This window comes from Dermacentor albipictus, unplaced genomic scaffold, assembly GCF_038994185.2.
Source record: "Dermacentor albipictus isolate Rhodes 1998 colony unplaced genomic scaffold, USDA_Dalb.pri_finalv2 scaffold_15, whole genome shotgun sequence".
Classification (NCBI taxonomy): domain Eukaryota; kingdom Metazoa; phylum Arthropoda; class Arachnida; order Ixodida; family Ixodidae; genus Dermacentor; species Dermacentor albipictus.
Window position 1 is genome coordinate 4,007,503 of NW_027225569.1, and position 24,710 is coordinate 4,032,212.

Consider the following 24,710-nt stretch of genomic DNA (forward strand, 5'->3'; position numbering starts at 1 on the left):
TTTCCAAAGTAAGTTTCCAGAGAACTAAAGCCAGCACTAATATATCTGTTATGCACGCAATGGCCTTGTTATATTTGAAAAAGAAACTTGTAGATCCGATGCGTATCTCAAAATTTATGTAAAGCGTAGCAACCGTTAGGCTGTTAATGAAATGCTATAAACTTGGCCATTACGCTCTGAGTCCTTGTCTGAAAAGCAAACCGGCGCGCGCGCATGTCTCTCGCGCACATTTGCAACGCAATGTTAGAACTGTTATAGTTTCTTGCTTTTCTTGAATTCCTCTTCTATTTTAAATGTACCGCTCACTTCCTGAACAATGAAGCGCTGAGCGTTTTTGCCAGATTGTGGAAATCCTAGTCGTCGTCAACATGTGGCGAAGACCTCAAAGAGCTATTTGGCGTTGGCACGACATGTTGACAGGGCATTGTCACGTAGTAGTGACGGTGAAAAAAACACAGCAGCAAAACTGCCAATACCCCAACTAGCTTTTTATTGCGCCAACCTGTGCCCACAATGGCAAGTTACACTAAAGCATAACCATAGCAACTAATATAGTCCGTGGTTATCGAAAATCTGATCTGCCGTCACGCGCTTTAGCTCCTATGCATGAGTCCTTGTAGTTTCCAGAGCAATCGCTGGTTCCTTCGTATCTTCAAGAAAGTAGTACACAATTCCCGTTGCGCATACTATCAGAATACAAAAGCTTGGGTGGCAACAGACAACGCACACAACCATCGATAACGCTCAAGTAAGTTCCGATCATGCAGGCGCGTCTTGCGCTGATCGATAACATTAAATGCTGAATGGGGGAAATGCATTCTGCGAGAAAAGAATAAATAAGTGCCGACGCTACACACAAGAGCGCAAAAAATTAAACCACGTCCAGTGAAGACAAATAGCACAAAGAAACATAAAAAGTCCCACATTTTGTAGAAGGGCTTAAGACGAGCAACATCGACTATTTCAGACTATGAGTGGAGCCGCTGCGGTTGCGAAATTGCGTCTAGCACCACCCGATTGTCCAGCGTGCCAACGCGTTGGATGATCTTGCAGGGTCAGAAATAGCGCCAGTGAAGCTTTTTGCTAAGCCCTCGCCGGTGTAATAGAGTTCAGACCCAAACCTGATCATCGGGCTCATATTCGACGTAGGGTCACGGCGGCCGCATTTCGATGGGGGCGAAATGTGAAAACACCCGTGTACTTAGATTTAGGTGCACGTTAAAGAACCCCGGGTGGTCGAAATTTCCGAAGTCCCCCACTCAGGCGTGCCTCATAATCAGAAAGTGGTTTTGACACGTAAAACCCCATAATTTATTATTCTACGCAGCGTCATCGAAGATTGTATCATCCGCTCTCAGTCCTCTGTTGGTGTATGATCCGCAGGCGAGCGAGCTGTCGCGCTCTTCGTCGAGCTGGTGATAGGCGGTGACGTCGAGATTGACGTATCGGATAGTGACGTGCGGCAGCATAGCGTCGAGAGTCATCATGGTGTATCTGCCGTAAACCAGCTTGAACGGAGCGATTTACGTTGTTTCTTGCACCGCCCTGTTTTCAGCGACAGTTACATACGACAGCACGACATTCCACGTGTTGCGTATGACGTAGACGTAAATCCCTAACATGTCAGCGAGAGTCTTGTTCAGATATTCGGTTAAGCCATTCGTCTGCGGGTAGGAGGCAGTGTTCTTCCAGTGACTTCGCTGGCTATACTGCAATACGGCTTCAGTAAGCTCAGCTGTGAAAGCCGTTCCTGTGTCAGTAATGAAGATTTCTGGCGAACCATGTCGTAGTATAATATTTTCGACGACAAATTTTGCTACTCCCGTTGCACTACCCTTGGGCAGGGCTTTCCATGCGGAGTAGCGGGTAAGGTATTCGGTAGCCATGACGATCCACTTCTTTCCGGATGTTGACGACGGAAAGGGTCCGAACAAATCCATCTCGATCTGCTGTAACGGTCGGCAAGGAGGCTCGTTCGGCTGTAGCAAATCCGCTGACCTCGTCCTGGGTGTCTTGCGTGGCTGGCAGTCACGGCATGTCTTGACGTAGCGGGCGACATCGGTGGTCTGACGCGGCCAATAGTACTTCTCTTGTATTATTTGGAGGCTGTGAGAAAATCAGAGCTGTCCGGCTGTCTGATCTTAGCAGGGAGTGCAAGACTTCTGGCCGAAGTGCCGCTGGTACAATGAGAAATTAGTGTGTGCGGACTGGGGAGAAATTTTTTTACGAGGACGTCTTGTGCATGCAAAACGAAGAGAGACCCCGCCGAAATACTCTAGGGACAGCGTTGGTCTTGCCGTCTGAGTACTCCACAAGGCTTCGTACCTGCGGGTCTATTGGTTGCTCGTCGGCGAAGTCGCCTGCAGTTATTGTTCCCATGAAGGCATCGTCATCCAGTTCGTTTTGCGGTGGCGGGACAATATGGGCGCGCGAGAGGTAGTCAGCGTCAGAATGTTTTCTCCCGAACTTACACACCCTCGTGTTGTCGAATTCCGGGCATCTGAGACCGTCGGGCAAGTCGAGCTGAAGGATCCTTTAAGTTTAGCTGCCTCCACAAGGCGCGGTGATCACATACCACATTGAAGTGCCTGCAGCATATGTCAGCCCGAAACTTCGCCGTAGCCCAAGTGATCGCAAGGCAATCTTTCTCCGATCTAGAATAATTCGATTACACTTTTGATAGGAATCGACTAGCGTAAGCTATTGCGCTATCAACTCGGTAGTTCACTTGCACTAGCAAGGCACCTAGGCTTATGCTACATACGTCGGTGTGTATTTCCGCCTCGGTGTCTTCGTCGAAGTGTGATAGCACCGGCGGTGACAGCAGCCGTTGTTTAGGCTCCTCAAATGCATCTTGCCGTGTTTTTCATTTAAACCCGACGTCGGCTTTCGTGAGATGAATTAATCGTTCCGCATACTAGAGAGGTCTCTTACAAAGCGCCTGTAATAGGCACACAGGCCAAGGAATGTGCGCACTGCCTTTCTGGAGCTGGGCCGCGGAGACTTATCGATGGCAGCTATCTTGTCTGGGTCAGGACGGACTCTGGACTTACTGTTGAGGTCGCCTAGGAAGAGAAATTCCTCGCAAGCGAAACGGCACTTTTCTGGCTTCACAGTGAGCCCAGATGATCACCTCTGCTACTGTCTGAAGCCGCCTCGGGTGATCTTCGCGATTGGTGGCAGAGACTATAACTTCATCCAAGTACACGATACAAGTTGGACGTTTGCAGGTGCAGAGCATAGTCCGAATAGCATGAACTTGAACTCGAAGAGGCCGTTAGGCGTGATAACGCGGTTTTCTCTCGATCGCTTTCATCGACTTCAATTTGCCAACAACGAGTCTTCAGGCCCATGGACGAAAAGTACTCAGCATCGGGGAGTCGGTCTAATCTGTCGCCTATCCTTGGAAGGCAGTATACCTATTTATTTGTGATTTTGTTCAAACGGCTACCGATGGAGAAGCGCGCTCTTCCATCCTTCTTGTCTAAGTTCACAGGAGGGGCCCACGGGCTTTTCGACGTTTGGATGATGTCGTCAGGAAGCATTTCTTCTACATGTCGCCTTATAGCATCTCGTTCTAGCTTCGGCACTCTGCAAGGGATCTAGCAGAGTGTTCGAGCGGATTCTTTGGTTATTATGCGATGCTTCGCAACTGGTGTTTGCCGAATCCTTGACGTCAACAAGCAGTCTTTGTATCTTCGAAGAAGGTTTTCGAGCTGCTGTTGCTTACTCATGAAGAGACTTGGATTTATTTTCAAGACTGGCTTGGCGATTATGATCGCCAACGTCGATGCAGCAGAACTGGAGAGGACGAACGGATTGCTGGTTTGCACAAACACCACGAGGTATGTGTGCCCTTGTTGACGTGCTTGAACTCCTGCCTGAAGTTTGTTAGCATCACATTAGATTTTCTTCCATGCAGTCACGTGATACCTCTTGCGACGCTAAATTGACGCTAAAGCAGACGCGGATCTTCCTCGATGACGCCTTCCACGTCAGCAGGCTTTTCGGTGCCGAAGGAAATGACAATGCGGGAGCGAGGTGGGTTGCTGACTTAATCTTCAAGCACACTCAAGGCAGGGTGTGATAAGAGAGCGATGTGACTGAGTTAGCTATCTTGTGCGCATGTCTTCCGTGTTTAAACCCATCGCACGTGTGCAGATAAGCGATGCAGCGTGCCTACATAAACCCTTGTTTTTCGTGGAATAAAGGAATCTTGCAAAAGCTGCTGTGCGTCGACATTGTGTATTACACTGGCGACAAGGCACACTTGTGCCTATAGTGTACTAGAATGATGTCCTAGTGACACGATCGGGAAGGGGCGCGCGTGCCTCTTTTCGTTGACGCCACCAGATGTCGCCACGGCAACCTTTTCTAGCAAACCGGCTGCTCTCATATTCGCTGCTTTTGAGCCGGTCCGTATCTCTAAGCATTTTTTACGTGCATTGTTCTTTCATTATTACAGAAAAGAAATGTATTTAACAAATTATGGTGTAAAGTGTTGTGTCCCTGATGAGTTCGGGTTTCGGCCCTCGGATGCAGACGGGTGCAGCCGCATAGTGGGAGTGTGCAGAACTACATGTGAACGTTCCTAACTGTGCCGACGGGTGGCGCCACATCCCTGGCAAGCCCTGGAATGGGAAAGTCAGGTGGACAGTGTGTTCGCGCCAGGTGATGTTGTGCGGTCGCCATCTCTCCGGCAAGGCTACGTTCTTTATGTGTACTACGTGCGGAATAAAGTAATTCCCAGTACATAACATAAAGGAAGATTTTGAAGGCCACATCGAGACTCTAGTATCGACAATGTGGTCTGCTAGCGTATTCTGGAACAGTCCGGCGCTTTCATTGCGCTCGTCGTATCGCCTGTGCCAGATGGCAATTCACCGAGCTTCTTGTTGCTCATCTACTGCTCGAAAGCCAATATATCTCGGCCTGCCTTGCTTCTATGGAGCTATATTTACCACTCCATTTAAATCGCGTGCTTATCGCGAATGACAGGAAAGTGCGTAGCGACTTCGGCGTTGCGCTAGTAACCCCGAGGGCGTAGGATTAAATAACGGGCTCGTTGGCTGCACTTACATGGCGGCAAAATGCAAACATGTTAGTGTTGCCGATTATAAAACACCAGTTGGTCAATATTAATCATGTATCCCTCCCCCCCTTTACTGCGTGCCTAATAATTGGATCTTAGTGTGTTTTACACATTACACCCCGGAATGAATTCATTTTCACTATGCAATTGCGCACATACAAACTCACATCTTTTTCCGACATTTTAGCTCCTAAGAAATCTGCCGCATCTTCAGCACATACTGTCAGAGTGAGGATCGAAAAAAATCCACGTTAGTATTTCTTTTGATTTATTCACAATGAAAATAGCACAGCTATAAAAGGAACCCTAAAGTGTACCTTCCCTAGACACCGAGCATCTAATAACATTATAAGTAACTATTCCTGTTAAAACACATTACCAAAAACACCTCGTAGCATGGAGTTCTAGGAACATCAACTGAGGTTAATATTTTTTGATGCCTGGCGCCTCCTTTCATTACACTTATTCAAGGTTTTTGTAAAGAAATGTAGCATGATTGTGATGTAGAAAGTAGTGAGTGCTGCTGTCATGGATTCGCAGTGATCAGGGCCGTCAAGTTGATGCAGCAGCCTGGCTTTAACAGTCTATAAAACATCTATAACACTGTCTGCGTGCGACTCAAGAAGACTAATACAAACTGTTAAGCCTTTCTCCAAGTGGATCATAAACTGGTACAGAGGGGAGGCACGATATGACAAACCACCGTTGTCTTTCATATGGTAAACTCTGCAAGCCTCAAGTTTCCTGCTGCCTATTTTGTGATCAGTAGTAAGTTCAGGCAGGCTCCACAGCCTGTCTTTAAAACGCACTTTCTCGCCACAACCAGCGATATAGAAAATTAGGCGACTGTCACTGGATGCTGGAGCCCCAAATACCACAGCAGCACGCTGCCACCTCGCAGTTAAAACATGTGAAAGGTCATGAAAGTCACTTTCAGGCGTTATTACCTGGCAGATCAAGCGCCTTTCAAAGTCTTGTAACAAATGGTTCGCAGCGGCAAGGGAGAGTACAACTATGTCTTGGCACAGCACACCTCTAAAGTACAGTTGAGCAGACACTTCGTCTTCATGCCCACTGAAATGCAGAACTTTTTCATGCAATATCTCGAGCCTTTCTTGTTTTTGTACCTACGTTGTCGTGAAAACCACGGTTGAGTCATTGCCACAGTTAAAGTAACACCAGAGCTTTGAGGGAACATTCACTACTTGGAGCGAGCTAATTGCGAACGGTTCATTCGCCGTAAACTGTCCGTTTTCATCTTACGCACTCTCGACCAGGATCTCGCGAAGTGGTTGGCGGAGCTGGCAATCTCCCGCTCTTTCTTCATTTTGTGCGGTCCGTGCGTTCCTACCTGGCTTCGTGCTTACCATCGGTGCACTTGCTGCGGCTGGCCTCTTCCTTTCCGGCCTCTCTTCGACAGGTGCGACAGAAAGGTAGGACGTACAGTCGGGCAGAAGGGTAGGCACCGCGCCAGGCACCGGCGACGGGTTCCTACGTGGAAGTCGCACTTCAGTGTTATTGATGATGTGGTCGTAATCCCTCGAAATGTATCGAGGCTCAAAGTGGCGCTATACCGCTGAAGATTACGTGAGATGCTTGTCTGCTCTTCGCAGATTGCGCTCTCATTTCTTCTGAAGTTCATTTTCCGTTGGTGCGGCAAACAATGACGCTTACGGAGCGCCCTGATAATCGCTGTGGCAGCCCGGAGCGTAACAATGGGTGTCCGTCTTTCTTTTTGGCATCGTAGCTCGTGTGCTGCAGTGATGCAGGGATAAGCCTTCTTTTTTCAAATCATCCACTGCTTTTCACAAGCAAGGCCACGTTGAACGTAACACGGCTCGGAAAACATGCGGAGCAAACAGCCGCAGAGCGTGTCTGAGCCGGCTCGACCGCGCACCAGCAGCTAGAAAAAAAAAATGGCTGTGGCTTAGCTAAGGTTAAGCCCAGGATGCGAAGCATACTAGCCTTTATTTTAGTTGTTGAACCACTGTTTAGCCTGGTGAACTGCTGTTGCTTGGCTATATTTGGTTCGGCTAGACGAAGAAACAACTCATGCGTTACTCTGCTTCGCCTTCAAGAGTGGAACGCGACAGCGTTCCCGTCGACCCGCCAAGGGGTGCAAGACAATGGGCTACGGCGCAGCGACTACGCGCCCCACATTGGACGCGGTGAGCGTCGAGCTACGCAGCGTTCGGCGCGGCAACGAAATGTGCGCCTGAGCAAGCGACGCACGCCTGAGCCTTAGAAACATCTCGTTTCTAAGGCAACACCGCATTCACTAGAGGCGCTTTTGTACCGCTTTGAAGCATCGTACTCGTGGCTCAGTGGTAGCGTCTCCGTCTCACACTCCGGAGACCCTGGTTCGATTCCCACCCAGCCCATCTTGCAAGAGTTGAGCCAAAGCCACCTAGAAACAAGCGCAGCTGCTTATATACCGCCGCGACCGACGGCGCGAGTTGGAGCCCCGTTTCTCCTCTGTCGTGACGTCACGGCGTCACGTGGTATGGCATGGGGTCAAAGGTTATTGAAGGCGACACCGCCGCGCCTGAGGAGCTGGGTTGAGCTCTCGTAATATGCTTCGCATAAAAGCATAGCAGCGCCACCGACGGCGGCTACTGGTGTTCGTTTCAACCGGCTCATTGTCCCTACCTCTTGCTCGCGCCACTAGGACATTATTCTAGTACACTATAGTTGTGCCCATGCGGGGAGAGCGTTCCCGGCAAGATGGCCTTCGGCATCCGTATCGGCGAATTTCATTTAAATGGGAACTCTTCACAGGAGGATTACGTCGAGCGTATAGAGCTATGCTGCACTGCAAACAAGCTCAAGGAGGACGCCGACAAGAGGGCAGTATTGCTGAGTGGCTGTGGGGAGGGTACATACTCCCTGATAGCTACCCTCGTCAAGCCTCTTCGACCACCGAACGCTGACTACCAGTCCATCGTAAAAGCAGTGAAGAACCACATCAATACGAAGCCATTCGAGCTATTTTCAAGGTACGTTTTTTCGAAGCAAGATCAGCTCGACACCGAATCTGTCGCAGACTACGTTACAGCTTTACGTAAGGTAGCCGAGAACTGCGGGTTCAACGACAACCAATTTCCTCTTGACGTAATGCTGAGGGACCGGTAGGTTTTTGGAATCTCCGACAGAATTGTGCAGCAACGTTTGTTGGCCGATAAAGACATAACTTTTAAGACTACCTACGATCTAGCATTGACGGCAGACTGCTGCAAAACATGAAAGGGCTATGGGCGGCCTACGTCAGGACGTCCCAGATTTGACAGCTAAAGTGGACAGGCAACCCATGAAGCAGCATAAGAATGGGCAAGATGTAACAACTTCAAGCCAGCAGTTGAAACGGCAGTGTTTCCGGTGTTTGGGCAACCATGCTGCATACCGTTGCAGGTTTAAAACCGAAGTATGCTTCAACTGTTTCGTGAAAGGGCACTTGGCCAAAGCGTGTCGTAAGAAACAAAGAGGTCATGTCAACCACCAGCTGGAAAATATGCCAAATTCGTGGTAAAGTGAGTATGATGACGTGCTAAATATTAGTCAAGTGACTAGCGGTTGCCCCTAATTTATGGTGGCCGTAAGGATAGGCTGTGAAATAGTGCCCATGGAAATCGACTCAGGAGCAGCTAGATCGATTATCAGTCAAAACACGTTCAGCAAACTGCAAGTGGCAAGGCACATAAAGCTTGAAAAATCGCACACCAAGCTCGTAATTTGGACTAAGGAAGGATTGGACGTCGTCGGAAAAGCCATACTTCCGGTCAAATTCAAAGAACAAGACTTTGAGTAGCCGATACTCGTTGTAAGAAACGAAGGTAGCACGCTTTTGGGTCATGATTGGTTCAAGACCATGAACATTAATGTCACTGGGCTTCACAGCATCGATCAAAACGCAGAAGGCCTTATCAAAAAGTTTCCGGATATTTTTGGCTAAACATTTCCAGGCGCTGCTCTGCCACCACTGCACATGGAGCAGAAGGAGGACGCCCAGCCCAAGTTTTTAAAATGCCGCAGCATTTCGTTCGCGCTCAAGGATGACGTCATCACAGAACTGGAAAAACTGGAACGTCAAGGTGTTCTGCAACCGACGTAGTACTCAGTATGGGCCACCCCTGAGGTCGTCGTCCGTAAAAAGGATGGGTCATTAGGAATATACGGCGACTATCGAAGTACAGTAAACCAAGCGTTAAGGAACAACGTTTACCCTTTACCTACTAGCAAGGAACATTTTCCAAAGTTGGGGAAAGGCCGTATTTTTTCTAAAATTGACTTGACGCAAGCGTACCAGCAACTTCCAGTTTATGACGCTACAGTAGAAGTGCTCACGATAAATGCAGTAAAGGGCATGTGCAAAGTGCGACGCTTGCCGTTTGGTATGTCGGTAGCACCCGGATTATTTCAAAGAGCAATTGATACAGTGCTTGCAGGTCTATGCCAGGTGGCGGCATACCTCGACGACATCCTTGTGGCCAGTCAAACAGAAGAGGAGCACCACGAAGTTCTCAAGGAGGTTCTCAACCGAGTGTCAAAAGCAATACTGCATATACAAGGCGACAAGTGTCACTTCTTCATAGGGAGCCTGGAGTACTTCGGACAACGGATAGATGCAAATGGCATCTTCCCGTCAAAGGCTATAGTCGAGGCGATTCACAAAGCATCTGCACCAAAGAACAAGGAGCTCCAAGCTTTTCTAGGTATGGTAAATTTCTACAATCGCTTCCTAAAGGGTCAGTCTGAAGTTGCACAAGTTGCAAAATATTTTCGAATGGTGGTGAATAGGATGTTGGAAACGACGAATTGAACAAAGTCAGTTCTCTGACACCTATATTCAAGCCAACTAGTTTTATTGTATATGCAGAGAACGACATTGCACGCAGTGACGCTGTAGCGTGTTTCGTAATTAGCAAAGTATAATAAATACAGCCTAGTACTGACTACTTCATTTTCGTGTTTGGATGCAGTCGGTAGTATAAACAAAAATACTTGGCCTCCTCAATTCGATAATTGTTTTGATACTTTAAACTGTAGTGTGTTGGTGATGCGATTCGCTCTCCAACATTGCTAATCTTAGTAATAACAACACAGTAGGGCAAAAAGCGCACGGACTGCACAAAAACAAGACGGAACACAGTCTGGGGGTTAATATGCGCTGGAAAACCGGGCTCTCGTCTGACAACATGAAGAGGTTGACCTCTGTCCTTTTCTCTTCCTTCTATACTTCCCCCTTTCACACTAATGGGGGAGCAGCACTGCTCGCTGCTTCGCCCCAAGCTCTGTCAACTCCTTCGGCAGCACGCTCGTCACAGTCAGTGAATTTGCCAACCTGAGAGTATCACCTAACGTACCACCAGCTTCGACAGTGAGACGTTTCTAAATAAAGGCGAGCTCTCTCTCCTTTCCTTGCTCTTTCTCTCTGATAAAGATAAAGTATGTTGGACTGAACCTACATACCAAAAAGTGGTTGATTGTGCGAGCACACAGAAAATAACGTGCTCCTAAAATTGACAAGATATGGAATCGAAAGTTTGATATTGGAGGAAATAGCGTCTGTTGAGAAATCTCCACAGCGAAACACGGGTCATTTAAGGAGAGAAATACAGCGCTGCCATTCACGAGTAAGTGCGTTTTGGATAGGTCACAATACATACATAACTTGCAACAACCTACCGCGTACGCGGCCAGTAGACTAGACATGCGTAGCTTTCCTCACCGTTGCTTTCTCCTCGCTACGCATAGACTTCAAAAAGTTTTCATTTTTAATGGTTTCATTGATGTCTAAGTTATAGCATATCGTTGTACTCTTGTGTTGAGCGCAATTTTGTCGGTATAAGATATCGACATGCCGGCGTGCAATTCTTCCATCGGTAACATGTCAATGAGGCTTGAATTACACATGTCTTTATGCTAGTCCAATTAGTGAGTGAATGCATTGTTTCATTGGCTTATTTTGTTTACAGAGTGCTGGTGTGTACACGATTGCGAAACTTCCTTATGCAGTCGGACCAGCGTTTTCAAGGGTCTTGGTGAGTTTGCCCCAAATCTATCAGTGCGACTATGGCTGCGAAACGCCTTTCAATTTTTACCCACTGTCCTCGGATTATTATGTTGTTAGTCTTTCTCACATGGCCAGAATATGGTACAGGCAGCAGTGAGGCTACACAATACATGCTACTGCATTTCTAAACTGAAGTAACTATAAGACCAGGCTAGCTTTTAAGGCTGTGGTCTCAGTTTTACCAAGAATTGATGAGGCAGAGAATCAAGATATGCCTTATTGGAACATGCAGCGACCCCCAGTTTGAATGAGGATAACTGCGAGACAAAACGACAGAAGCACAAAAAAGACACACAGGAGCGTCACATGCGCTACTAGCACTCGTGACGTGTTTTGTGTGCTTCTTTTTTGTGGTTGTGCCTTTGCCCTACATCATGTCATCATCATCCGCATCATCATCATCAGCCTGGTTACGCCCACTGCAGGGCAAAGGCCTCTCCCATACTTCTCCAACTACCCCGGTCATGCACTAATTGTGACCATGTTGTCACTGCAACCTTGATCTCATCCACTCACCTAACTTTCTGCCGCCCCTTGCTACGCTTCCCTTTCATTGGAATCTGTCATTAAGTAAGTGCCAACTAGCCCAACAGCTTGTGCTTCTAAAGCCAGTCTTTATTGAAACAACACCAACAGTACGACAAAAATATGCAGTAAAACTGAACACCTTCATTTTCTACTGTTTCGATAGTGTTAGGTCAAGCGACGTTAATAGAACAAAAAATACAAGAGCCACTCCCAAGCTGAAATCCTCTAAACAGCACGGTTAGCGCCATGTTAAGGCCAAAAAAACAGGGACGCTATTGACGCACGCGGTTATCGTTAGACACGTAACTCAAAGGGTATTTACCCCGTTCCTCCATCAAAACAAAAGGTCAGGAGTGCTATGGCCATCTATATTTTAGAAAGACAGAGTGGCTAGGGCCTCCTTATTGAGCATAAAAGGCATTGTGCATCATGCTGCTAGAGCCAGATATTGCAGTTACCAGATACACCCTATTGCATTTCAATCAGTAAATATATAGTTGCGCTGTTCAAATGCTAAACGAAAAATTTGCTTTGGGATTATCAGTATGTAGTAGTGAGGGTTCAAACGAAGTTTTGAATATTCTGTATAGAACACAAGCATGGGCCAAAAAGATCACAGTAGAAATAATACCGATGATGAAGTCATTCTTCTGGATAAGAAACTGTTACGAGCCAAGCAAACAACGCTACAAAACACCAGATGTTACGACAGCGTGGGGAAGATCGAAGCTATTGGATGATACATATTCAATACAGTTACAAAAAATCGTTCAATCCATACAAAACGTTAGCGTGATGAAGTCGGACGGTAATAGGATGCATTGAGCTTTAATGGAGGAATTAGAGGATCTATTACTGGTGATCTGCAAAGATATGCTGTGCAAAAACTGTGATAAAAACCAAACATTATGTTATTTCTTCCTATTCAGAGGGGTTCTGTGGGACGCACACAAAATTAGGCTGGTGTACTGGGATAAATGATGTGGCAGAAATTTTATATTTAATGACAATGCAGGGCACATGGTGTGATTTGTGCAGCAAAAGCCTAAAACATGGAGCCGTTGGGGCCTTGAACCTAGTAGAAATTGTATTCTTTTGCCGCCCTTAATTTTTGCGCAAAACTCATATTTCAATGCTTGTTTAGTTTTGAATGAACTACCTGTGCTACTGAAATTATTTTTGCATGGCGACGAGGCTCATATTACGGTTCGTGTACGGTTAAAGTTAAGGTTGCGTTGGCGAAGATTTTATGTGAGAAACTTGTTGGTGAAATTACTATATTTCACTAAAGCACAAGCTGAGTACTTCAATAGCCTGTGGTAATACCAAGATAAGCTCCCCCTTTCCAGTACACTTTGTTTGTGTTTTTGTGGTTTTGCTTTTACTAGTTTCCATGGTGTGTCAGACTATTTTGTGTAATTATTCGTTTCCATGCTGATGCTTTCTACTGGAATTGTCTGCAAGTGTATTTGTACTGTGCCACATGGTCCCCTTGCTTGAGGCCCCTCTTGAGGCCTATCAGTTATTTCTCTCAATGAATATAATAAGAAATAGATTGCACAGGCAATTCGTTGCATATGTGATCTAATTTTTTTACGAACGTACTTAAAAAAAACTCCCCAGAGGGTTTTGCAAGCGGACCGAAATAATTAAATATTGCACACTGTTTACACATTGAATTATTATGGTGCGTGTTATGGGCGTTCTTCAAGAACGTAAACTAATTAAAATCAATACGTAATGTTCATCTGTTTTTAGAAGTATTGTACAGCCACTAAACCCAATGTTTGCCACTGGCTTGTAAGAATTGAATATTGCACCGATTTCACAAGCAGTGCAAATTGGGCGTATGTGTTGTCTGACGTGCGGTCATCCCTATCAGCAATCGCAATTGGTTGCGGTGTCACCTTAGTGAAGTGGTTCCCATTGGGCAACCTTGCACGCAGGGAGGATGCTGGTTGCGATCACGCTATGGACAGCTAAATATGTCAGCTGGTTTTTTTTTCGTTGAAGTAGGCCGTTTCTGAAGGTGGCGTGGTGAGTTTGAGGTGAATACAGGTGGCCATGAAGATGCGTTGAAAGCAGAAGAAGATATGTTCACTCGTTACAATTTTTACAACTAAAATATCAAAATTACTGCAATAGCACAAAGTTAGATAACTGAAGAAGTGTGCTTAGTTACATGAACTGTCTATCTACAAAACACTTGTTCAGGCGTATGCGTACGTGTGTGCGGCGGATGGTTATCCTCAGTGATCTGCGATGCTGAAGATAACCGTGACTTGCGATGCTGAAGATAACCGTGACGCAATGCAGTGATGCAGGGGGGCTGACCACATTATCCGCTAGTAACCAATGTTATTCTTGGCATTCTCTCTCTCCAGCAAATCGTGCAATGTATTTTAGTCAAGAGCGGCAGTAATTCAAGTCAAGAGCGGCAGGAAGTTCGATCCTTGATCAACGTGTTAGCAAAAATTGTCGCTAAAACCAATGGCGCGCCTTCGCCGTCTGCCTTGACGAGATTAGTACCACAGGCTGCAGCTACAGCATGGGCAATTATTGTTATCAGCAGGTAAACGCTTGTGCACATCAGGAAAATTCTCGCCTCTGGTAAACATGCGGGTGTACGGTGCTTTGTGCACGTGTCGAGATAATTATAGTGATCCATCTACGGTGCCAGGGATCTATAGCTTACGAAGAGTCACGTAGGGTTTTACAACAGTCAGCTTGTGCGACAGACTCCGCCCTTGCAGAAGCTAACAATAGACAACTTCGGCTAAACTTTTTGGCAGAGTAGCGGGCTTGGCAAAATAGTAGGTACGAAAAACTTGTTTGCGAACCCTATCGACCCACGTCGTTTCGCGTATGCACGGCATTTTTTTGTTGCTTAGCGTTACTGGGTTTCTGTGATTTTCCCGAATCTCCTCGGCCAGTTTTTCACTAAATTTGGCGTTGCTTCTGTATAATTCATAACGTTGATAGAAAACAGCTGTGTAAAACGGCTTTCGCTTAGTCTGAGGCTATTTCGACAAGCGAGTATTGTGGATAACTTTTTCCTAGTATTCGAGATGACTTACTGTGAGCGGTGCCAGGTCTAGCAAGAGAAACTCTTGTGAATAATTAACAAACATATATATTCTCGTTCTCGGTGGGTGGTTGCTGTGTATTTCATTTTTATTTGGCGCAGCAGCTTCGAACAGTGCGCGGATCCGCACAATGACGTCATTCAACACAAATGTTTGTTGGCCTAGTTGGTAATACTTGCAGAAAGACACGTTTCTTGCACCAAATTAAAACACGAAAAAGCAAGACGCATACACGACGGCAGGAGCGGCTGCCGTCTATGTGTCTTCCTTAGGGGTGTGCGAATATTCGAAATTTCGAATACGAATCGAATATTTTCCTTATTCGAAGCGTATTCGATTCGAGAAATGCATATTCGTAAATTCCCGAATATTCGAGGATGGCCGAATAATGGTCGAAACGGCGAATATTCGGACAGACTGTGAATAATTTAGCAATTAACGAATTATATGCTTGCTCCACATTCTCCTAAGAACATGTTTATTCACTGAGAGCTTCACATGATCCGCTCATTATCTGTATGCTCCGCATCAAGATGGCAAGTTGGGCCAATTGGTTGGGATTCATAGGTTCGTTACAGCGCAACACAGAACAAGGACAAAAGAAGGTACCAAACGCCGACACAGCGTTACAGCACTGTGATCTTAAGTGCTGTAACGAACCTTACTATGAATGTGTACGCTCTGTTCCAGTCTATCTGCACCAGGCCCCGTGAGACATGATCAGTTCCGGTTTTTTTTTACCAAGCTTTATTCCAGGGCTCTTTCATAGCAATATATGATGTACTTTCGGGCTTTGTAAGTATGCGCAATAAAATATGCACCTAGAAAATGTTACCTGGACAAATGTTGTCACAGTGCATAGAGAGCCCTTACTTTCTGAACTTGTTGAGCAGTCAATTTTCCTTCGCGATAATCTGCAACAAGCGTTTACCTGACATTACCTGAGTGCATTACCTATAATGAGTGCCTCTTTAACCTGAAGCAACCTCGTAAAATGCAATATTATTTTTAAAAGGGTAATAAAACCATTGTTACCTCGTTTTGCAATTTTTTAATACTACACATATATTCGATATTCGATTCGATATTCGAAGACAGTTTTTCGCCTTATTCGTATTCGATTCGTATTCGAAAATTTCAATATTCGCACACCCCTAGTCTTCCTGTTGTGTGTGTTTTAACTAGGGAAAAACTTTAGTTTTTGTGAGCACATGTGCTGACTTCTTTGCCGTGAGCAGTATCAAAAACGACTTCCCCTTATGTTTCTCGTAAATTGCCGCAATACAATCCTGCCTAATTTTCCCAATCGACTTCAAGTCACAGAGCTCTCTGAGGGATTTAACCTATATGTTCATTGACTAAGGGCACCTACTGCATTTGCCACGACACTGTGTTTAAAAAGATATTGACAATAGCGTAAGAGTTGCGCTGACTAAAGCATCATATAGTCCTTGCAGCTGTCTTCATGGTAACTAAACGTATTATTATTATTCTCTTTTCCCTACAGGCTTGTGTGAGAGACAACTTTGGGGACACTCCGTACGAGGTTTTCACAGACAGCAGAGCTTTGGCAATAAAGGCGATTCACTCGTTTGGTTGGACATAAAAGCCATTGAAACTCCATGATGATTAAATAAATATCGCAATGCCTGTCCTCCGCAATGTGTTTTATGTGCATCTGATAGAACAAAACATTTCACCAATTCAAACAATTATTAATTTTTTAATAGATAAACAGTTTCTTTGCACACTGTGCAATTATCAGGTGCGCATACTAATTAGCCCAACATATTGCTCGAAAACCCAGCGCACTCTATGCCCATTTCCAGCGGTACAATTAACTGTGATTCTAAGATATCATCTTTTCATTTGAGGATGTCAAGTGGCGTAGAACAGTTCGACAAATGTCTAAAGGTGCCATTAAGCTGAGGTGTCTGACCATGGTGCACTGTAGCCCACCAACTGGCCCGTGAAAATGCTCCTCTCAAAGTAGCTCACGAACGCCAAAATTTAGCGCAAAAAATTAGCTTAAAAAGTATGTTCAGAAAGTTGAAGTGCCACCTCTATATCTTACCTTTGACACGCATTCGGTGTTTCAATAGATAGAGTTAAATCTATGCTGAACATCCCAACGGTCTTCTCTCACAATCTACATTGAGTTTAACTGGACTACATGTGAGCGATTCTACGAAAACAAAGCTTAGAAAAGCGCCCGAATTCCCATTAAAAAAATCTGGCCCCTGTAGAATAGCCATGGCGTGCTCGCAATAACACCAGACCAGTGAAGCATCACCGTAGTCAGTAGAACAAAATGAACGTTTTCAAAGGTGTAGAGCGTATTTATAAGTAGCCGAGTGGCAGGAAGATAGAAAGGATCACGTGTTAGTAGTGATAGTCTGAACTAGAAGGATCGCCAGATGAGGCGATAAAAGGTGCGCGCACTTCGAAAATGCGTTAAGTTGCAACATTCCTTCCTCCTCAGAAATGAAAGCGTTGCACTGGCTTGCGTTCTCTCGTTGAGCGTCTCAGAGTTTGTTGGGCGACACCTGTATGCAACGGGGCCACTGGAATACCTGGTGCCGCAAAGTCTGGAGAACGGGTGCCATTTGGAATGCGCCGAGCAGTTATGCCTTCATCCGGATTCACCGTTTTTGGATGCTGTGGTTGTGTTGCTTGGTCCGGCTCACTGCGATGTATGGTGGCTGTAGTTACTGCCGGTTTGTCCCCTGGTACTTCCTGTCGAGGGCGGACCTGGTCCACGTGCCGCTGGATGACTCCGTCTGATGTTTCCACGGTCACCATTCTCGCTCCCGACGTCGCCTTCACATGACCGGGCGTCCACTTGCTCCCCACACCGTAATTGCGGGTATACACTTCACTTGCAGGTAGCGGCAGCCAGTCATCTTGGCCCTCTTTTGGTCCTGCAAGTGCTGGAGGAAAGCATGTGTCTAAGCGTGAGCGTATTTGATAGCCCAAAAGTAGCTCTGCTGGGGATTTACCCGATTTTCGCGGAGTCCTCCGGTAGTAAAAAAGCAACCGTACTAGGTTCTCTTCCAGTTTTCCTTTCGTCATTTTTCGAAGACCACCTTTCGCACTGCCCTTTCCGCCGCACCATTAGACTGGGGATGGTATGGAGCGCATCGAAGGTGCACAATGTTGTTTGCCATGAACAACGCGAAGTCTTGACTGGCAAATGGGGTCCCGTTGTCAGAAACGATCATGCGCGGTATTCCAAACCCGCTGAAAATGCCACGCAGACAGTCAATGGTAGTCTGCGTTGAGGCATGTGACAAAGGTATTGCTTCGAGCCATTTGGTGTGTGCGTCGACTACCACGAGTATCATTTTCCCGCAGATCGGACCCGCGTAGTCAATGTGAATACGGGACCACCTTTCGCCTGTTTCAGGCCAGTTAACGACGGGAGCTGCAGTTGGCATCGACAGATTTTGCACACAGTACTGGCATTTTGCAGACACGTCTTCAATATTTTTGTCGAGGCCTGGCCACCAGAACAAAGAACGAGCGAAAGATTTCATTGCCGGTGAACCCTGGTGCGTTTCATGTAGAAGATGCAGCACTCGCTCCCTAGCTTCGGTCGGTATTATGACCCTATTACCCCAGTACACCAGTTCATGTGCTACGGATAATTCGAGCTTGCGGTCAAAAAACGGCAGTACGGCCCGGGCCATTCCGTTTGCGTTTCTGGGTCACCCATGTAATATGTACCGTTTGACCTCCACCAGGACAGGGTCAAAAGCCGTTAATGCTTTCAGCTCATGCGTTGTTATGGTGCCATTGTTCAGCTGGTTTAGCGACAGCACATATTCGGGCGGCTCACCGTCATCGTCAGATTCCGAAGATCTTTGCGGAAGTCGGCTGAGGGCGTCAGCGTTCAGCATCTGTCGTCCTGGTGCATACTGTAGCCGTTAGCGGTAGGCCCCCAGGTGGAGTGCCCAACGTTGTATCCGTGCGGCGGCCATTGTGGTCGTCTGCTTGTCCGATTTCAGCAGGCCCAACAATGGCTGGTGGTCAGTCACTAAGGTAAATTCCCGACCTAGAAGGTCGGTCACGGAATTTCGTGACGCCGAATACCAGTGCCAGTGCCTCTCGCTCGAGCTGCGAATAGCTGCGCTCCGCCTGCGTTAATGTGCGCGAGCGGAACCCAATGGTCCTGTGAACGTTACCGGTCGTGTGAAATAAGACAGCTCCCACACCGTACGGAGACGCGTCACACTCAAGTTTAAGTTCCTTCGAAGGGTCGAAATGAACTAGAACCTTGGCTGTTTTAAGGCTTTGCTTGGCAAGATCAAACGCGTGCTTTTGCGGCTGTTTCCATTGCCAGCGTGCGTTCTTTTCAAGCAGTTGATACAATGGGCCAAGTGTGGTTGACATGTTCGGCAGAAACCGCGCGTAAAAAGTAATCATGCCCAAGAATGAACGTAGCTCACTGACATTACAGGCGCTCGGTGCCTTCATGATAGCGTCAAGGTTTTTTTCTGTCGGATGAAGCCCATCACGGTCGATCCGATGGCCTAGATAAGTTACTGCTGGGCTGCGCAAGTTGCATTTATCGAACCTTAGCTTTACACCGCGCTCTCGGAAGCGCTGTAAGACGTTTTTCAGCCTTTCGCCGCCGTCACTCGCTTTTTCGGAAATGAGCACATCGTCAAGATAAGCCTGTGCTCCTGGAAGGCCAGCCAATACCTCATCCATGTTCCTTTGGAATATTGCGGGCGCTGAGGCTATACTGAAAGGAAGTTGATTGTAGCAAAATAGCCCTTTTGGCGTATTAATGACGCAAACTTTCTTCGCGTTATCGTCTAGCGCCACTTGATTGTATGCATCCCGTAAATCCAAAGTGCTTAAATAGTCGCCATCGTGTAATCGGGCAAACATATCCTCAATGATTGGCAATGGGTATTGCTCAGTTGCACACGCTGGATTTACTGTGGCCTTAAAATCGCCGCAGATTCTTACTGCGCCGTCGTTCTTAAGCACTACGACTATGGGCGTTGCCCATTCAGAGTGGGCCACCGGCGACAGCACGCCCACAGAAACTAAACGGTCTAGCTCGAGTGACACTCGCTCGCGTAGCGCGTATGGAATGGGTCTGGCCTTGAAGAACTTGGGTACGGCGCCTTCCTTCATGTGCAGGCTGGCTGGAGGACCCTTGATTAGCCCCAGTTCCTCGGAGAACACGTCGTTGTAGTCACTGAATATGCTGTTCACGCTGGATTCGCTCGAGTCATTTGTTGCCGCCGAGTTCTCTACAAAACTAACCACTGGGGCACCTGCGCTGTTCAGGCGCTGGATGAAATCGCGACCGCAGAGGCTTGGTCCCGCACAGTCCAAGACTGTCAGCGCACACTCCACTGTCACCCTTTTATGACAAACCTGGAGCGCAAGCTCCCCAAGTACTGGAAGGCGTCCTGTGTAGCAAGATAAATTGAGACTGGACGGTTTCAGTTTCGGCCATTGCTCACGGTGCTTATAATATAGTTCACGCGGGATGACACAAACGGGCGACCCGGTATCAACTTCCATGCTCAGCTGCACACCGCACCAAGCAAATGTTCGGCAGATCGGCGGTTCCAGACAGCTTTTTCGTTGGGATACCAAAGTCCAAATGTGGGCGGCTTCGGATTCCTCGTCGGCTGAGGCTTCCGTCCCCAAGAGGGTGTTAGTTTGGGCTGTCCGTGCAGTGCCTTGTTCTCGAGCCCCGCGACTTCGACATTTCCTTGCAAGGTGACCACGTCGTCCACAGCGGTAACAGCGAGCGTTAGACCAGGGGCAACACGCGTCATTATGTTTTGTACTACCGCACCTTGCGCATTCTTGACGTGCGGCAGCCCTCCTCTCATCCGCTAGAGCTTCTTTCCGATACGCCTGTACATTTAACACGGGTGTCGTTGCCGGTCCGATCATCTCTTTTACATCACTATCCGCAGCCTCAGCTGCAAGGGCCATCGCTTCAGCGTCCTGTAGCGTTAATTCCCGCTGTGCCAGTAGCTGCTTCTGCAGGGCACCTGACCGTATTCCACAAACAATGCGATCTCGAAGCATGCCATCCAAAGCACTGCCAAAATTGCAATTGTCAGCTATTCGGCGAATGTCTACCAGGAATTCCTTAACAGGCTCGCCCTCCGCTTGACAACGACTGAAGAACTTGTAGCTTTCGGTGATTTCGTGTCTTTTGGGATTGTAGTACTCACTCAAAACTTCGACGACTTCTTCATACGTCAATGCATTTGGCTTGCGTGGAGCCACCTTCCCTGCCAGCACTTGGATCGTATGCGTATTTAACGCAGCAACAAGCAATGCTCTTTTCTTAGTCGAGTCTTCAATCGCATTCGCTTCAAGGTATGCTTCTACTTTAATAAGGTACGGCTTCCACTTATCTTTGCCTTCTTCGAAGTCGGGTAGTTGGTGAGCCATGATGACCTTGGTTTCTCGGTTCTGCGTGGGTTCCGGTTCAGCGTCGACTTTCACTGCATGGGCGATGACCATCTTCGTCGCCACTGTAGCATAGCCATGGCGTGCTCGCAATAACACCAGACCAGTGAAGCATCAGCGTAGTCAGTAGAACAAAATGAACGTTTTCAAAGGTGTAGAGCGTATTTATAAGTAGCCGAGTGGCAGGAAGGTAGAAAGGATCACGTGTTAGTAGTGATAGTCTGAACTCGAAGGATCGCCAGATGAGGGGTTAAAAGGTGCACGCACTTCGAAAATGCGTTAAGTTGCAACAGCCCCAATCTGTATGACCGCCTGTGTATGACTCAGCGACGGACGCTTGCGTGTGTAGCAGTACAAACAATGAACTTGTCTTTCCACTCATCCTCTTCCTGGGTCTGTCTCATCGGATAAGACAGCGATGTGGTTTAGTTGGCGTCAGTTCACAGCGCGATTTTTCGCAGCGCGAAGCACTGATGCACGGAAAGAAAAGAAAAAGAACGAAGGACTATCAAAAGCAATCCAAACACGAGCACTCGTATTTGGCCTTCTCTTGCTAAGCCTTTGCTCGTTTCGTTTTAGCAGCTCGCGATGCAAAAGGTCAGAACTTATCTTGAACTCGCAAAAAACAAAAAGCGGTTTATTAGGTCTGTTCCAGCGACATGGCAACAAAGTTGAAGTTTATATCCGTGTAATCAAGCAACTTGGCTCAAGGAGCAATGCAAATGTTACTAACGCCATCGAACTAGTGATTGAAACAACAACATTCAAAAATCGTCGAGTGAACATGGGATAAATGTTATCTCTAAAGCCATAGAAGATGAGGGTAATATGAACTATCTTGAACCAGGTAAAGTAACGTCGGCGATATACATAGAATGGTTATACAAAGATAAGATGTACGGAGGAAGTCAACACGGAGATGACTGTTCACGTTACTGAGATCATCAGTAAAACAATGTAGTAACGCATCGTGTTCATCAAGTCCCGTCTATTCAGAATATGTAGTGCGGGATGGTGGCCGCGAATGCTAATCACATTATTACACCCATGTCTGCACCTTCCAGTGCCACAAAGAAAGCCTAGCGAATTGCGGTTATCCAAGTATGGGCAGATTTCCGGTGAAGGAACCGTACATTTCGGAGTTCAGTTTTCAGGGCATCCCAACTATCATTGATCGCGTTTTTTAAAGAAAGACAGGTCATTCTGCTCGACCCTCATGAAGTGCGTGTTGCTCACAGGCGACTTGACGAGCCGCCAGTAATCATTTACGCCAGGTACAAGCGTAGATTGCTCGTCTGTGAAATCGGCGTGATCAGGTGCGTCGCCCCGAGGGAAGCCAGCGCCGAGGAACGGTGGAGCACGCTCTACGCGCACAAAGCAATTTTAACAAGAGGAAAGTCTAGGCTATGTTGACCAAAGCGGGGAAGGAGAAAGAAGGTGGAACGTCACGGAGGAGGAGGGTAGGTGGAGGCGCGCTGGGTGCGTTGACCTTCTCTGGCCGTTACTACCAGTTCTGTGGGCGGTAGGGTTGCCAGATATTGCGATTTCTCGCTAAACTAGCTACTTTTAGAGGCTCTTGATGACTGAAAATCATGCTTGGCGACTTTCTGGTCCACATGGATGCTAGCCGGCTAGAGGAAACTTGCTGAAGGGGGCGAGAAAGGCAGCGAAAGCGCCAGGGAGACAGAGCGCCGATAAAAGAAAAGTGCCTGAAGGAGGCGCCACGTAGCATGGCGCCATTTCTCAAGGCGACGCCAAACCCGTGCCATAGAACTCATGGACTGCTGATGTTTGAAACAGCACAGGCAACACTGTCAACACTATTGGAAATGACATTGGAAGTGGCAACACTATTGGAAATGACAAATGAAACTTCAACTTACTAAAAGTTATTGCTTGAGTAATATGGTGAACAAACATTTGGAAGAACTCGTAGCAGTTTTATTGTAACTTATTTGGGCCTTAACTAGCGTATGTATTCTGGTCCTGTGCGAAGGGTTGGGTGCCGGAGACCGCATTTTCTGAAGTTTTGATGGGTTGCCCGGTTGACTTCGTGTGAGAACCCGGATAGCGGCTCTGGATTTTGGCTCACGGTCACTGGAAGGTCGCCGACAACGGGAGTTAAATGCATTATATGCTTATTAAACCTTGAGAAAAGCGCAACGCTTTCACACAATCAAAGCATTTGCAAATTATTCTACACGCAATGCACAAAAAGGGAGTCGCAGCCATACACTTGCGCGTAACGCGCGTTAACAAAGTGAAACGTCGCAAATTATTTGGTTCGATTGTTAAATTTACCATTTAATTGCATTTACCTATTTTGAACTGGTCTAATTCACGTGCTGACAATGAATAATTTGTAAAAAAGTGAAAGATATCTAAAACGGGTATGTTTTGAGCCAGGTTGTTTGCTCGTTTATTTTTTGTGGCTGAGAACGACAGCCCGCGAAAAATGAAAAATATCACTTGAGTAACCATGCGCCCCCATGAAGAAAGCAGCGCTTTTAAACACTATCCGTCGAAATAAATGGGCACTGTCTTTCGACGAAGTATTAAACATCACTTATCGGCACTCTTATCAACGCCAAGGCGCCACACTGGAACGGGCGGGGTGCGCCAGGTAACCATGGCGTCGCCCTAGATCTACCACTAACTGCTAAATTAATGAAATTATGGGGTCTTACGTGCCAAAACCGCTATCCGATTATGAGGCTCACTGTAATGGGGGACTCCGGAAATTAGGACCACCTCGGTTTCTTTAACGTGCACCTAAATCGAAATACAGAGGTGTTTTCACATTTCATCCTCATCGAAACGCCGCCGCAGTGGCCGGGATTCGATCCCGCGACATCGTGCTTAGCAGCCCTGCACCACAGCCACTAAGCAGTAAGGGTGGGTGCCATTAGAGAGTTTTAGCCCAGCGGGTTTACGGCCAGCGGAGCGGAGCGGGCGAGCGGAGACGCGACTGCGCATGCGCACCACGCTGAGGCGGCCAGCGGTTTTACGGAGCAGCGTTTACGCCCGCTGGAAAGCACTCCCCAGCGGAGCGTATACGCAGCGCGCGAGCGTGCGTAAGGGCGCGCGGGCGTGTATGGGAAATGCAAAACGGCAGCCGCGAACATGAACGCCGGCAGTTCTGCATCGAAGACGGCGACTGCCGCGCTGACCCGTACATTAATACTCAGTACATTATCAACGAATAATGCACTGAGAACATGTAATATATCTTTATTCAACATTTCTTGCATAATAAAAGCAAGCGTAATTCAATTTCATTTTTCAGTAATTCCTATTCGAACCACTAGGTGGGGCAGCAGAGCTCCCCGCTCTTTACCCCGCTCGAGCGGGTGATCCGCTGGGCTAAAATTCTTTTTTCGCGCGCCGCTCCGCTGGCGCAACGGTGGAGACCACTCCGCTCCGCTGGCCGTAAACCCGCTGGGCTAAAACTCTCTATTAACTGCTACGGACGTTGTCTGAG

At 47.2% G+C, this 24,710-nt stretch overlaps 1 protein-coding gene across 1 annotated transcript in view; it reads left to right on the top strand.

Moving 5' to 3' along the window:
* LOC139051893 (uncharacterized) overlaps positions 1-16,382 on the top strand; it is a 146,776-nt gene extending 130,394 nt beyond the window's left edge. The window contains exons 5-6 of the mRNA XM_070528930.1: positions 11,065-11,130; positions 16,284-16,382. Of these exons, the coding sequence (XP_070385031.1) occupies positions 11,065-11,130; positions 16,284-16,382 (165 nt within the window). The remainder of the gene's footprint in view (positions 1-11,064; positions 11,131-16,283) is intronic.
* Positions 16,383-24,710: the final 8,328 nt, after the last annotated feature.